Below are 16,933 nucleotides of genomic sequence, written 5' to 3' on the forward strand. Positions count from 1 at the left end.
AAAAAAGGGGGCCTATCTTATATATAGGAACGTGTTTGGATAATTAACACATCTTCCAGCTTTAGGCACACGCCAATGAATATAGAATTAAGAAATCAATTAAATCACTTTATTGAAATAACAAAGCAACAGGACATCATGAGGCTGCTCTTCAGACAACCGTATATTCCTTTGAGCCGGTAAAAAATTGAGGGACTCAATCAAAGGAATGAGCTACAGTTCTTAAAGGATCATTGGGTAAGTAATTAAAACTTCACACCCGAAAATATCATCTTTATTACTTTATTTTGCAATAACTTTGGTGGAAGCTATTGAAGTCATTAACTAATTCTAATTTATGTGATTCCAGTTTGTATTCAGATTTGACATGCTTTTCTATTCTTATGCTTACACTTTCAGCCAAATGGCATTTGATAGATTTGCCTAAGTCTGTCAACAAACAGACAATAACAACAAGCAAACTGGGACAGTTATGCACCCAGCTATACTGGTATACTCCATTTATACTCCAATGTCAAATTTCCCAGTTGAAAAAGTACTGGAACTTCTTCTGAAGTCCAGTTTGGGAAGCTCAAGGAACCTTTTTGGTGTTGTCTTCAGAGCTGTGGGTGTAGCTAACCAAGCAGCTTTAACTTAACACAGAAAAATGGCCAAAATGTTTCAGGATCCCCTTTGAGTTTATCTGTAAGGCATTTTGCAGCTATTACTAATAAAACTACCTAACCATTTTCACAGCATTTGCTGGGCTCCAACTACAGAAAACCTATCGGCATAATCATTTTTAAGGCTGGAAATATTTCAGACTGAAAAAAAAATCACTTAAGTTTTAATTGAGAAACTTTTCTCTCTTTCCATGGAGCCCGCTCCAACTCATGGAACTGATCCGGCCCAAATTCAAAAACACATTTAGCTGATGGTTTTTTTGGTTTTTTTTTTTTACCTGTCTTATTTATGCAAATATAGACACAAACCTTTTTATTTTTTATTTTTTAAAATTAGATTAAAGGACAAAAGTTGCAAAACTGTGTCAGCAGTTTTACAATTAGTTTTAAAAATCACTTTAAAATATCCAAGTTCTGCCATCTTCTGCCGAGTCAGAATGAATGGGTTTTTTGTTTTTAGTTAAAAACTATAAAAATGAACAGGAACTGTTATGATATGCAGCTTGCATTTATCATGATGGCCTCCTTGTGTGTGTGTGCCATGACAAAAAACAACATAGTGTTTTAAAACACACAGACAAGAAAAAGCTTTTAAAATGTTTTCATCCATTTGCTGTGGAGTTTTTAGGCATTCAGGTTCCTGCTATCTCTCCAAATCCTACTTCCTCTGTTGAGCAAGCAAAGGTCAACTTCTTAAATTAGGAAAAGCTAAATAGTTTTAGGGGTTTTACCTCTTTTGAGTAAACTAATGTAATCCCCTTAAGCAGGATTACCACATTGCTGTCAACCTTTGTTTGCTGTTAAGTGGCCACAGCTTCAAATTGTTATTGTTTGTGCTTTGTCAACCTATTTGACTTGACACTTAAAAGACAAGGTTTGGAAAAAGAAAGGAGGAGTAAAATCTCTGCTACACGTATACGTTCATTCATTAATTTAATGGGGTCAATAAAGAATTCAGGTTACACTTCAATCCGCCATGTATCAGGAACTGAACTGGTCTTTCCTCTTGATGAATAAAACAAACAGTTCTTTATATAAAGGCCATTCATTTTTGGCAACAATATCTTGACGATTTGATTAAATATTAAGCTGTCATCTTGCAATCCTTGTCCTCATCAGAAATCTTGTAATTATGATTTTGTTGTACCTTAATCTGTGGGCCTAATCTTCCTCTCTTTTTCTTTTTTTCTCCACAGACCGACATGAACATGACATCTGGAGGAGTGGAAAGATGGTTTTAAGATTTATGTAAGTAGGTTCAGAGCCAGCACTGCCTGATGCACTTGGATGGGGAGGAGCTAGGCAGGGCGTGGAGGCTGCTGGCTGCATGGGCGCCCCGTTTACCCCCTAAATCCTGCAGGACCAAATCTAACAGGACCTCCCCTCTCTGACGTGAAGCAGGGGGTGCCTCGCGAGCGCGGGAGGGGGGAGAGGGTGTCTTACAGCAAGCACTACTTTAAAAGCCGGCTTCGAAGACGCTCAACAACCACTGAGGAAGACTATCTGTGCACTTTGCGCGTAAGTTTTCAAGAATCCAAGAAACAAGGTGGGGAAAAAGTCTGGGAGAAACTCAGAGAGCGTTTTTTCTGCTTGGTTTTTATTTTATTATTTTTTTCCAAAGGCTTTTATCAACAAATGTGGCTTCTTGGATCAACTTCCCAAGTGGTGATGATGGATGAGCGCACGTCTTCCTCCACACGCTCCGTCCAGTGTCCGGGGAACAACCCGTCCACGATCCACAGCATAGAGGCCATACTGGGATTTAAAGAGGACACCATCTTTCACAAGTCAGCCTCCTACAGCGTGTCAGAAAAAGTTCTGGGGAAAGATTCCCAACGCAGCGGGAATGGGACCCAAATGAAGAAGAGTCATTACTCAGACAGTTGTGACAGTGAGTAGATTCAGTTCTTGCAGTAAAGTGTGCAAATAGATAAGTTCAAATGTGTATTTTGGGTTTGAATTTTAAATTTTCTCTTTTTTTTTTTTTTTGTAAAGCTGGCTGAGATTGTTTTAAAACTGGATCAGAGTTATTTGGAGCTTGCAGAATTTAGTTTTGAACCAAAAACTTTGCCCAAACTGTGTTTGTCTGAGTCCTCACCATGTCTCCTCTCGGCAGGTGTGTGTTGTAGCAGCAGCACCGGTGAACCCTCGGTGTGTCCTGACTCTCCGTACAGAGACGGAAAACTGTCCGACGACGAAAACCAGAAAAAGAAACACCGGCGGAACCGGACCACCTTCACCACTTTCCAACTCCACGAACTGGAGCAGGCCTTTGAGAAGTCCCACTACCCGGATGTGTACAGCAGAGAGGAGCTGGCCCTGAAGGTCAACCTGCCGGAGGTCCGGGTCCAGGTACGTCCCCGAAATGATTAATTTCTTTTTTTAAATGATAATGTTCAGGAAAAATACTCTGCCTGGAGGCCCAGTGGAGGTAAATAGTAACTATAGACACATGTGCGACTCACATTCCGATAACTTTGGTCCCAAAAAAAGGCATGGATTTGCGGCTCGTTTATGTTCACTGTTGTCCCTGCAGTTGTGTATGAAATAAGCACTATACGTAATGAAACTTAAACAAACTGTGCATGTGCGCGCACATCTGCACATAGGACCATAGCACTCAGTACCTACCAAAAATAGGAATCTATGCAACAGATATTTGCCTACAAAACTACTACAACCCTGTCCAAAGAAGCAGAGGTAGGCTTTTATGTTGTCATTTATAGCTCACACAAAGAAAAAACAGTGGTCTACATGAGCACCAGTAGTTCAACAAACACTGAAAATATTATTATTATTATTATTATTATTATTATTATTATTATTATCATCATCATCATAATTTAGTTTAGTTTAGCATTTAGTTTTCCTTAAGTGAGAGCAGCAGCAACAACTTGAAGGCATCATCACAAACTCCCTGCGATGGAGTTGTCTGATTATGGTGATGACCTTTGTTTGTACCTGGATGTCCCAGAATGAACTCATATTTTCTGTTTGAATCTAAATAACTTTGAGCAGATCCTGACAAAGTAATTTAGGCTTTTTTTTGTACTTGATAAAAAGTCTATAAAAACAAAAAGATCAAGAGGAAAAAAAACCCAAAACTAAAAATAACATAAAATAGATATCAAAAAGTCTACAGTAAATACATTTCAAACATTTTTTGTTTTAACAAAATGACAAAATAAAGATATAACTAAGATGATTTATTTAGATGAACTGCTTTAGATATTCTTCATTTTTATATGTCACAACATTTTAAGCTCTGCGGTGTATCACTCATAATATCTGTATGTTTATGGCTCATATGTGTTTTCTTATGTGTTCATATGTGTTTTCTTGTCTACATTGCATCCCTGCATGATAACTTTTTTAATACTTATTTTATTGGTAAAATAAGTGTGAGATTTACTTCTGGGGAAAAAAAATGCTGCCATAGAAAAAAACAAATATATGTTCTTTTGTGTCTTGATTTGAACTGAATTATCAAGAAATCTGGATTGGTTGCAAAAGAAATATTCTTTTTGCTAAGTTTTGTCTTAATTAAACCTCAAAACAACATATATTTTTAGAACAGTCAGTCATGATTGCCTGCAGTCACTGCCATGCTTTATATACACCGATCAACAAAACCTATATTATCTTGCATGAAAAGCCTCTTACAATGTTGAGAAGTCTTTTTCCCACTTTTATGAATAAAAGTACTCAAAAAGTTCTGGTTTTGCTTTTTAGGTGTGGTTCCAAAATCGGCGAGCCAAGTGGCGGCGTCAAGAGAAGCTGGAGGTGAGCTCCATCAAGCTGCAGGACACCCCGTCTACCTCTCTGCTCTCCTTCAGCCGCTCTCCCACCTCCCTGGGTTCTGGGTTTCAACTAGATCCCTGGCTCTCCAGTCCCATCACCACTTCTGCTTCCCTGCAGTCCCTGCCAGGCTTCATCAGCAGCGCACAGAACCTTCCAGGCACTTACACTCCTTCACCTCCCCCTTCTATGTCCTCTTCTTTACCAGCCTCTTTATTTAGCTCCTCAGCACTGGGACACAATCCTCACCTGCCCCACATCGGCTCTATGTGCCCCCCGGCCCCAGCATACCAGTGCTCAGCTGACCCAAGGAACTCCAGTATTGCCTCTTTGAGAATGAAGGCCAAAGAACATATTCAGTCTATTGGGAAGACATGGTGACGCTAAGTGGAGTTCATGGACATTAGGACCCAGAAATCCGCATGTTGGTGGTTTTTGCTTCAGCTGCCTGCTAATGGGATTGTAAATTGGGATTTTTAAAGAGCAAAAACTTCGGTTGACGTCCAGGATTCACGACTTCATCCCTGAAAAGCTGTGAAATGTGCTGTGGCATTCCTGTAAAGGATTGGAACTCCTTAACTCCTTGTTGTGTTCAGGTGTTTTTCTTCATCTCTGTTATCGCTGTAAATTTTTACTGTAAAGTTCGGCCCCGTCCCATGTTTCCAGCTTCACATTCTACTGGTAGCCATCAGTATCTGTTTTATTCCTGTAGACGATGGAGAATCATTCACTCTGGATCAGATTCTTGACCTTTTTTCATAAGAATGTAACAAATGTCATTATTTTCTCTAAAGAATAAACTTTACATCTAAAAATCACTCTACAAATGTATGACTTTTCTAGTTTTCCGAAACAGCTTGGGACATTAAATCAGTTTATGATGTTGGATGGATTTAAGTAAAATATGAGTTTGTCAAGAATGAATGCACTGCCAAAGAAAAAAAATCTAGAAAAGAATAAATTACTTGTAATTTATCTACTAAGATCACATTTATGTCGAGACTTATGCTCCATCAGTCATTTTGTCCGTAGATCGGGTCTTCAAACTTGGCACATACCAAAGTGGGATGTAGTGAGTGTAGCACCACTCAGTGGTGGATGGTGGCTTGATGAGGAGAAGAATAAAACCTTCAGGAAGCTATATTACTGTATATCTGACCTGAAATGAAAAGCTGTGGATGCATAATTGATTGAAGTTTTGATTTTATAATCAACTATATTTTTTCATAAGTGCTAAAAGTGTATCTCTAAGCTGTCATAGGCTACTGACCATTTCATTCAAAGTAACATGATTAAACATGGTGAGTTTGTCACACTAAAGTGGTTTAAACACCTCCACCTCCTGTTTCTGTTGTAGAGAAGGAGTCTCTCTTCCCACTTATTTAGTCCTTATTAATTCCTGTAAACTGCCTCCCATTCCCTCCTGGGATTACACTCCTAATGGGGTGAAAGTGACTTGCTCTTCCATCATTGGCCAATCATCCATCACAAATGAGTAAAGAGAAGTAGAGTGAAAAATTTTCCTTTGGCTTTAAGAGAGAGACATGTTAAACCAAACTGTTTCAGTTACGTTCACTGGGAGCCAAAAATAATGCTGACCATCAGTCATCCAACTATCTAAAGCAAACAAAATATTGGGTTATAGTTTTAGTGATGCTCTCTTTTTCATGTGAAAAGCCATAGTCAAACTATAATGATTTGTTGACATGTTTTATCTGTAATGGTGGTAGTGTTTACAGTGTAGTGGAAAGATTCTCGGAACAATCAAAGCAACAACAGATAATAATTGACATTGCGCACCACCTAGTGGACCAACTGGTTAGTGCAGAATACTTAGTGCATCAGCTTCACGTTAATGCAGAAGGAAAATGGAACATCTCTGTCAGAGGGTTGGTTACCATGTGGCTTTGTCATCATGGAAGAAAACACTGCTATCAAGTGATAAAATGTTCTCTACAGAGACTTTGTGTTGATTTCCATTAACTCTTTTGTCAATGGGAAAAAAACATTGATCCAACAAAAATCCCCCCACAGGACAACAAAATCAGAAAATCCTTCAACTTTATACACTCAAAGGTTCCAGTTCTATTTTCATTGTATAATCATCTATATTATAAAATAATAACAACACATATTTAAAGAAAACTCATGACGTGGAAAGCATGATCTGACATCCACAATGCAGTTATGACAACGTTACATTTATTTCAGTTTCTCAGCGTATGTAACTCAGCCTTCTCAGATCAGTCAGCAGTCAAAACACTGTGAGGTGGGCATGTAAAATGATTTAAAATGACAATTCCAGCTTATTCTTACAGCAGAAAAATATACACAGTGTTCATATGTGATTACAGAAGTCAGTAACAGTGTTTATTTAAAACACCTTCTTTCTTGCATTCAGGATGAGCCGTTGTTCTGCAGCTTCAAAGCCAGAAGAAGCAGTTTTGACATCTATAAAACAGCGAACAAATGGAAAAACATCATTAAGTTTTTAACCACTTAAAATAATCAGTCCCAAGTATAGAGGGCTAAATCTACAGACTGACCTCTTGGAGATACTCTGCTCTATCCTCTTCTCTCCAGCTGCGGTGGAAGTGAAGCAGCTTTCGAGGACTTGTCTGTTCATGGTTCTTTGGTTGCAGAGCCCCTGTTGGTCTCTGATGTCGGTCCAGCTCAGAGATCCTGACTGACTCTGAGGGTGTGAGGTAGTCCCTCTCTAGGTTTGACTCCTGCCGTTCAGGCTGGCTCTTAATGCTCTTCTTCCCCATTAAATGACCTGTGAAGCCAAGCACAATGAGATGCATTAACCTCTGTACAGTCATTTTGTTTGTCGTCTAGCTTATTCTTTCCATTTTAATCCCATTTTTGTTTCTAGATATTCAGAATATGGTTTAAAAAAAACAATTCAGTATTAAATCAAACAATTCTCTTTGTTGCTGAATTGATTAAATTTAGCATGCTGGACCAGATTGATCACTTTTTCATTTGTGGAACAAACAAACAGACTGAGACATAATGCTCTTTCTGAGCTGTCAGACAAATAAAACATTACATTTCAACATAACGAGATAGTACAATAAAGACTGCATAGTTTCAGAGTTAATATCAGTTTCATATAACATATATCCTCCTTGTATGATTGGTTAGAAATATCACCAGATATTAAAATAAACAAGGAGTCCATTCAACTAAAAATAATGTGCTTACTATAAAATGTACATTTAACTTACCTACTGCCCAGTGATTGCCACGAGGATACATTTTTCCAACAACTGCTGCAGGACTCTCTGAGCAGTGAAAGAAACAAGGTATTGCAGCCAGGATAATAAAAACTGGCCAAAGCGGTCTGCAAGTCCACGAATAACACAAGCACACTCCGCCCATTGTATGAGAACAAATACCAGATCTAAAGCACGTCTAATGATCCTTTAGTAGCAGTTAATCAGCTGATATAAGTTCAGAAACTCTCCACCATAGTAGATGTTTACGCTGATTGGACGGACGAGAAGCCGACGAGAAGTTCCCTCCTGATGCCTTAGATAGAAATGACTAATGATCAAAGTTAAATGCCCCTCCTGACACAGCTGTACGTCAGTGCCACGCAACCGCCGCCAATATGAGAAAGTAACGGCAAATTAGGATTTGCAGTCCATGATCAGGTCTCGCCGATGTTCGACCAGATATGTGGAGGTGACTGCATCACTTCACGCTGATAGACGGGACTTGTTGGTTTCCATCTCAGCCAGCAAGAGATGGGGAAGTATGAAGCAGAATATGCTGATTATTTACTGAGGTAACACGGTTAAATGGTCCTGTTTAAATACTACAACTGAATATTTCTGCTGACAAAACAAAAGGAAAAGAAAAAACAATTAAAGCGAGACTATGGTTCCTCTTCATTTAGTAGATTAGGTTTTTTCTGGTGAGGTGAGATACAGTAGAAACTCAGTGGGGTGGAATACATCTTGTAAATACAAATGTAAGCATCTATAGTTGGCTGATTGAGATAGGAGTGTTAAAAATGTTTAAAAAAAAAAAAAAAAAAAAAAAAATTGCAGTCCACAACAGTTAGACAGTCAGATGGAGGGGAGAAGAGAAACAAAATGAAAGAAAGAAATGTACTTATTCTAAGCTTGCCCTGTAGCATTAATCCCTTCAACATGGATATTTTATTCTTTTTAAATATCATTCAAAAGAGTTGAAGAGCCTGACTTTACCTTGTTTTTTTAAAATGTAGTTATTCACAATAAACCACCAGCATTTCAGTCTGAGAAACAGCTGGACATGCTTGTGGTCTGTGTGGGTTTCGAGGTATTCACAAAAAGGACCTGATGAGTGTCCTGCAAGATCATCATGACCTCTCTGTCACAATTTTAATCAGTCAAGTCATTCATTTGAATCAAAGCAGCCCAACATTGGATGTTCAGAGAGAAATACCTTTGTGCAGCCCTTACACCAAAATATATTATTTATGTTATTCCACTGTTTTATAGACATAAAATCATAATAGTTTTAGTGTGTAGCTTCAGGTTTAATTAATTATCAATTAAATTAATTATCAATAGTCTTTATTTGTCCCATTGAGATAAATGATCTCTTTTCCAAGGGAGACCTGGCCAAGAGAGCAGCAGCATACAGGGAGTTACAATAAGACAGTAGACAACACAGAACATGGACAATGTTAAAACTTTCTCACATAAAACATGTGCACACAGACTGCAATGATTTCACCACAGTCAACAAAACTAGTAAAAAAAAAAAAAAAAACCTGTAACAAGGGTTTTAAGAAGTTCGGATTGTCCTTTATTCCAAGTATTAGGTGCTGATAAGCTACATACTTACATTCTTTCCCAGTTCAGTTTGTACATTGGGGATTACAAATTGCAGAGCATCCATAGATTGGAAATTGTGACTTCATCCTTATCTTCCCGACAAGACAAATAGGATGGAGTGATACCCAAAATGGTTCTGTATATGAACACATACCAATGACAAGCACATAAAGACATCCAATTAATATTAGCACTCAATCGTGAGTAAGCTGGTAATGAGTCTCAGTGCCTCATGTTACCATTTAAGTCCGTCTGAGCGGCCTGAAGTCAGTGTTTTTCACATCTCAACATCCTAATATTTCCTTCTTGTTTCCTCCTCTTCTTCTTCTTATCATTATTATTAGTAGTAGTAGTAGTCATTGGTAACAGCTAGTGTGTTTCTTATAGCACACACTTAGAGTGAACCCATGTCCTTTAGTCAAGTCTGATTTCAAGGACTGCCTTCCAGCTCTGTCTTCTTCTCTAAATTTGGTCACATCTGGCACAAAAACAAAAAATATCAATGGATTTTCACAAGAAAATAATCTTGGTTCTTTTAAACAAGGGGGACAGAGCAGACACATTTTATTTGTCTCAATAGACCATAATTTACAGTCTTTTTTGTTCTGAGTTGGTTTTGTAATTTTTTGTTTCCCTTAACCACCTGGAGCATGATGAGAAAAGATCTCAGAAGGAGTCTAGTTGTAGTCTTGAGCACAGTGATCCAGCAAGATTTACTAAATCTTTAGTTCACAACTAAAACATGCGACTTCCAGCACATTATCTGGTGTTTCAGAGTTCACTTGTTTAGGTAAAGACTTTTCAAAATCTTCACATGTATGTATGATATTAGTGATGGGTCTAGTAGTGCCACACTATGACCTCTTGAAGTACTTGTACAGAGAAAACTTACTTTGGTTTTAGTCGATGGGTTTAAAATGACTTGGCTGAAGTTAGAAAAGCATTATGGCATTTTGTTCCGTTTAAGCACACTGTAAGAACTACCCTTCCTTCAAACACACTAAACATGTTGACCTCACATTTTAAACCTACTACAGAAATACATTACTTTTAAATTCTCACTTTAAACCCTTTAAACATCCAGTTTTTTAACATTATAACCAGTAATTAAAAGGTGAAAAGTTCACTTTATTGATACACGAAGGTAAGGTAGGTTTGATTTGCAGTAAAATAGAGGTCATCCAAACAAAAATTAAAACACAATAATAGGCGCAAAAGGACAATACAAACTGGACTAACACAAAAAGGATTACAGAAAATTACAGAAATAAGTGAAAGAAAAATCATAAAATCAGAATACTCTGGTCACAACAGGTCAACACCTTTAGAAGTACAAAGCAGTCACTCTGTAAGAAATAAAAACAAGCAATAAAAAAATAGTTAACTCCAGTAAAAGATTAGAAAGTGCTCTCTGTTTTGTTTTAAAAGGACACAGCTCTGGGAAGAAATCTGTAAAATGCACAGATCCAAAAACATTGCAGGACTTCTACTTCATGGCACCTGGATAATACACCTCTGAATGGGAGTCGCTGTATAAAATCAAGCTGGCTATTTGCTAAAAGTTACAGATGAAGCTTCTTAAATTTGAAACCGCACTGATTATTGTAAAGGTGTCAGGTTCTATTTTTTCTGTGAAAATGACACTGCACAGAAAAATTTTTCTAAACAAGTTCATGATCATAATAACTAGTTAACAACATAACACTCATCATGCAAAATATGAATGACCTCACAAGAAGGTAGACTATAAAGCAGGATATACCGTATTTTAGTATGGAGCTCTTGTGATGAACATGTTCTATAGCTGCTCTTTGTCAGTCCGATCCACATCATGACTGATTTCAGAGAATCAAGATTTCTGAAAGCCAAAACAATGAACTCAAAGTGGTTTTGAAACTGGAAATATGCCTGATTTGATATAATACATTGAGGTAGTGTTGTCATATTAGCAAAAAAAAAAGAAAAAAAAAAACTAAAACCTTATTGTGAACAGTCATTAATTTGACTTCTCTTAGTCACAAACAGTTTTTTTTCTACAGGGTTCTGTGCTTTTTGCCCTTCACTTTAAATTTATACCCTATTAGTTTTCCCACCTTCATCGCCGGAGTACCTCTTTAATTACTATAACATACAATACTAATGATAGTACCCTGCTAGAAGATTTACTGTAACAGTGTGGTGAAAAACCCAACAGAGATCATGGAACATTTTAGCCAACAGATCAACATTTACACACACACACACACACACACACACACACACACACACACACACACACACACAAAAAGAAACATTTTACAAACCAAGTGTTGTGTCATTCTGTAATGGGAGATGTTTGTATGTTTCTGTAATGTGATCTCTGAAACCAAGTCTTCTCTTCAATGTTCTGAAACTTTCTTGCTTTTGGTGATTGACACACAGCTGTCAATGTGTGCTGTATCTCAAAACCAAAAGTTTCTCAAGTCCAATGAAAGTCTTATAAAATTAGAAGTTAAATTATAAACAGTTTGAAAGTATAAAAGACTCAAACTGTTCATCTTTTAAATGTGCCTTTTTCATGATGTAAAATTAAATATAAATAGGAAAGGTTAGTACACTGGGCTTTTGGATTCCTGCTGGGTACAAGAGCATGCAAAAATAAGGTAATCTAAGTTTAAAGGCTCACAGAAATGTTCATTTTCCACTGGCAAGCCAATAGGTAAACAGTAGAGTGACTCCTGAGGCTAAATCCTGGTTCCACAAATTACGTGATGAGTATAGATGTAGACTGCAGACATCTACACCAACTATTAATCTGTACAAAAGAATTTATAAAATGTACACCACCTGGTGCTGGAACACATCTGCTGACTAATCAATAAACTCTAAATAATACTTTCCTTCCTTTTCACCTTAGAACTTAGTTTAGAAACAGCAGCTAAGAACTCAAGATGTCCATGATGGATTTTCATATTAGTTTCACACTAGATTTAAATCATGATTCTCATAATAATGTATAATAATCCAACATGAGAAACATTTTAGGACCTCTTGCAGTTTTTATTTTTATACCATCTTTTCTTTTGCTTAATTCTTACTGTTTTGTACTTACATCAGTTTTACATGAATATATTAAAATGCTCATTCAAGATACAATAATAGTCACTAATAATGATGATGATGAGGATTGTTTCTGCCTCTGACAACACCTGCTGTGGACTCACTTACATTGATTTAACAAAGGAGTACCTGATAACCCATGATGCACGGTCCAAATCATTTATGCAAATGGTATTTTACAGAGTATTTGGGCTTCTGGAAAGGTCAACAATGTGACTTAAGCAGTCCTCATTCACAATGAGGCACCCAAGCATGAGTCTGTGTCAAATTTTCATACTTGACTGATCCCTTTCATGACGTTATTGACGTACAAGTAGCCAGGGAAAGATGCGAGCAGATACGAAGTCCACACAAGTAAGTAACATTTTGTGTTGAAAAGGTTGAGGGTTTCCTCTGGGTATTGTCAGGTCACAACCTTACACACATCCCCGCAGGATATCAGAGAGTATATATGGCTCGAAACATATCACATCCTTATCCAAGGATGACCTTAACAAAGCAGGATGAGTCACCTATGTTCAAAGGGCAGCAACAGGTAGGAAGTACTGCACAGTGCCATCTGAAATATTTGTTGTTTTGTTGTTATTGGAAACTACAGGATTTTTAAAAAAGAAAAGAAAAGAAGAAGAAACCAAAGAAACAAAAGGAATGTGTATCCATGCCCATTTGAGATACACGATTCTTAATAACACAAAGGTATAAACTTAGCATGGCCGCACAATGAGAGACTACAAAGGTTTTCAGTTAACTCATAACTTTGCAGACAGCCTCTTGTGCCTGATTGCTTCACCTTGATCCCCTGGACAGAAAATGATCAGGCAACACAATTAAACCAATCAAAGTAAAGGCTTTCAGCACATTTGATGAGTAATTAGCTGGTGAAATGTTCAAGTAATTGAACTATTACTCACCAGAAGTACACACGCTGCAGTTCATAAAAGTGAAAAAGAAGGAAATATTCAAACTACGAAAGTAATCAGAGATTTTTTTGCTTTTTAGGATTTGAAACAGCAGATGGCGCTGTGGGGTGAGTTTAGACAAGATTCAGCTGCAAAATGATGAGTCAAGTATTATGACTAAGTGTAAATGCCATATGTGTAATATCCTAATTCATTATATGAAACATTCATGACAATGGAGAGAGACGCTATTTCATTTACTGATGTCTGATGTGTGTGGGTGTGTATGTGTGGGGAAGGGCGCAGATGGGGGATGAAGTAGAGATTGGGCTGTTTTCAAACGTGTAAAGCACTTTGTGCTTTGCTTTGAAATTAAAAAAATCAAGCGAATTCAGTTTAATTTAATTTAATTCAATCTACATAGACATCTTCATTTGTCAATAACTGGTGTGAAAACAGTTGTGAAACGACATGTCTTTTTGGCAATTTAATATATTTAAAGAACAAATGTACCCCCATAAAGGATTGCTTTCTATTTTTGAGCTGTGATAATAATGACCTTTCTATTTTATAGTCATTTCATTTATTCTTTTCAGTTTCACATGATACATTAAGTGGTCTGATGATGCTCTCATGATTTTAATAATATCAGCTTTATGAAAAGTAAAAGAGACATCAAAGGAAGGTCTTTCACTGGGAAAGTGTCAATTAAAATAAATGGTTTTCCATTATGTGATTGTTACTTGTCATCACTGTTTTGACTGTGAAATCATTTGACAGCTCCCTCTTCAAATTCCTGGAAGGCAGTAAAGGTATTTTAAGGTGTATTGCTTCATATTGTCATTGTTGCTTTAAAAGTACTGTATCCTTTTAACCAGAAAGTACAAGTGCACTAAAATATCATGTGTTCGTAGTGCAAGTTTAACCTCTAGAAGGGTTAATGTCTCCATATTTTTCCTATTTAAGATCAATTTAATCCTTTATATATACTGAATATATTCCATCATTAAAATGAAATGCTATGAATGAGTTTAGTTTCATTTTGTACATCACAATATACACATATCTCCAAAATGATACATTTAATTTAATTAAGATGTAAAGATGTTTTGTTGAAAAGCATGATGTTCTTGTAAAGCATTGGCTATGAAAGTATTAACTTGGGCATCTGGAGCTTCCTGACAGATATGAGGATAAATTTAATTCTAGGTCTGTGGTGGGATGCATCCTTTTCCCCTTCAGATTGGGGAAAGGGTGGGAATGGCTGCTTTCAGTGGAGAAAAGGGGCAAAAAATTAAACAAATAAATAAATAAATAAATAAAACTAATGTCTAAGCTTTTGTTTTTGTACTTTTTGATTATATAATATGATGTGCTATGGTGGTGATTTAAAAACATATAGACCTCTTGATTTATTTTAAAGAGATTGATTACTTTTAAAGGATGTCAGTGATAATGATCTACTTGTCATTTATTGATATTTGGTGAAATAAGCAAACAATAATGTTTTTTTTTTCCTCTCTTCAATATCCAATGGTAAGGTTTTGATGTATCTTGATGATGTGATGTGATGTATCTTGATGATGTGATGTGATGTATCTTGCCAAAAAAAGAAAAAAAACTGACTAGCTATTTTAGCAGCCCCTCTTATACAAGAGAATGAATGGAAGCAGCATGACGTCATGAGACTCTGAAAGGGGTGGGGAGCAACCTCCTGCACTGAATTCGTCATAATTTAGACAGGCAGGAGACACCACAAGGGCCTTTTATCATGTGTACAATCATGCTGACCTTCAGCTCTTGCAGGGTTTTAATATCCATGTGTGTGATGAGGTGAATAAACCTGGTGTAGTAAGTTACAGTAATGAAAATGAGCTTAGGCTGCAGCATTGTTAGCTACCACTGGTAGCTCTCCAAGATGAAAAAAGGACTGGCAGCAGGTCTATGAGAGTCAGACTATTTCTACTGAAAACGTCTCTCTGCAGTCCTCTTTACAGGTAGGTTATAAAATATATGAATTTGCAAGGTCATTTTGCTCATACGTGCTTTTTTGTCTTGTTTTGTTCTTTCAGTGCATGTAGGCTAGAAGAACACAGGTGAATACAGTTCATGTTTGCAGATGAAAATTGCCAAAGGATGGAGTGAAATTACTACATGTGAGAGTAAATTGTATCCTGTTATGTCAAAAGTCTTATGTATTGCATATTTGTCATGTTATCATGTGACTATTTTGTAGGCAGCTGGTTCCCATGTTTCTGCTCTTCCATCTTAAAGAACACAAAAGCAGGCAGGAGATTCAATGACCTTTGCGTTCAGCTGGGCCTTATCACTGGGAACGGCTATTTATTGGTTATGCTCGCGATTGTTTAATGCTGCTGGACTTGTTTGTTAATCCTTTTCAAGCACAAATCTTGCAATGATATTTTTCCAAGCTAAAGGCCTAACAAATAAAGAGCATGCAAAAATTGAAGCCCTTATCATCTACTTCGGCTCATTTCCTTGTCCTCCATTTCGTCTCCGTCTCCTCCACCTCCCCCTGTCTCTGTCTCCCTCCCTCTCTTTCCTCTTTCTCTGCACCAGCTGCTGCTGCTCCCGAGCCAGAGTGGAGAGTCCCCTCACCCCACTGCACAGACTGAGACAAAAGGCCTGATTCGCCTGCTGAACACTGCCCCTTTTCTCCATCCGTCCTTCATGCACGGCCATGGTGGAGGTGGTGGTGGTGGTGGCAGGGGCTTCGGGAGAAAGCAAGGCCTGGACTGGAACTAAAATCTAGAAGTGAAGGAGGAAAGGGAAGAGGGGGAGAAGGGGAGGTGGGAAGGAGAAGGATGGAGGCTGAAGTGGTTGGGGCTGTTATAGGCAGGTGCTGAGGCCTCTACAGGAAGAATTTCTCCCATTGATTATCTCTCAGAGTGGAAAAAAATCTGACAAGGGTATGCCATATTTACCTCTATATATGCATGACAGAGCATGTTTATGTTCATGTGCGTCTCTGTGGAGGTGTAGGTGGGGCAGAGTGGCGTGTGTTTGATGAAAATCTAGTAAGGGAGGTGCATGAATGGCTGAATTTGATCATGTTAGATTGTTGTGGTGTGCCTACATTCTTTGTTTTTACACTAAAGGGATGAGTCTAAAGCTACTTGAGGGGGGTACATGATGGTGTGTGGCTTTTAAAGTGACCACTGTGATATTTGTAGTGACAGCACTGAGGGAAAAGGGTTAGAAACAGGCCTAGGCTGAGTTTTTACAACCATCACAAATACCTAAACCTCCTGCTTGCAGTGCATGAATCATCATTCATTTTCATCATAACAAGTGCATTTGCACATCATTTAGTCTTGGCTTTTAAAAACATGTATAAGGTTTAGTGTTGTTCTTTACTTGGTTAAACCTATATTTTTTAGCTGTTTCTGCCATTTTAAGTTAACATGTTATGTTCCTTTGCCTTGTTATTTGTGTTTTCATGATGTAATTCCAACGTAATACATAATATATTCCCTGTTTACAAATTCATGTCAATAATATTCACCAAATTCAGTGAGAAATGTTGCAGTGCTTCCTGGGAGGTGGGCACACGGCTTCTTCCTGTGTGATTCTGAGGCCGTGCTGCAGCTCAGGGCTTTATGTTGGGTGACCGGAACCAGTT

The 16,933-nt window shown here is 37.6% G+C and overlaps 2 protein-coding genes across 2 annotated transcripts; one reads left to right on the forward strand and one right to left on the reverse strand.

The window, feature by feature from the left end:
• Positions 1-2,297: 2,297 nt before the first annotated feature.
• On the forward strand, positions 2,298-4,841 carry rx3 (retinal homeobox gene 3; the record flags this gene model as incomplete). Its single annotated transcript, XM_079256739.1, has 3 exons — positions 2,298-2,553; positions 2,779-3,014; positions 4,395-4,841. The coding sequence occupies 3 exons, from the start codon at positions 2,298-2,300 to the stop codon at positions 4,839-4,841; spliced, it is 939 nt and encodes a 312-aa protein (XP_079112865.1).
• Positions 4,842-6,857: 2,016 nt separating this feature from the next.
• On the reverse strand, positions 6,858-7,844 carry grp (gastrin-releasing peptide; the record flags this gene model as incomplete). The annotated part of the gene is made up of 3 exons (XM_079257036.1): positions 6,858-6,911; positions 7,007-7,236; positions 7,691-7,844. The coding sequence occupies 3 exons, from the start codon at positions 7,842-7,844 to the stop codon at positions 6,858-6,860; spliced, it is 438 nt and encodes a 145-aa protein (XP_079113162.1).
• Positions 7,845-16,933: the final 9,089 nt, after the last annotated feature.

This window comes from Telmatherina bonti (genome assembly GCF_933228915.1).
Source record: "Telmatherina bonti genome assembly, chromosome: 17".
Lineage (NCBI taxonomy): Eukaryota > Metazoa > Chordata > Actinopteri > Atheriniformes > Telmatherinidae > Telmatherina > Telmatherina bonti.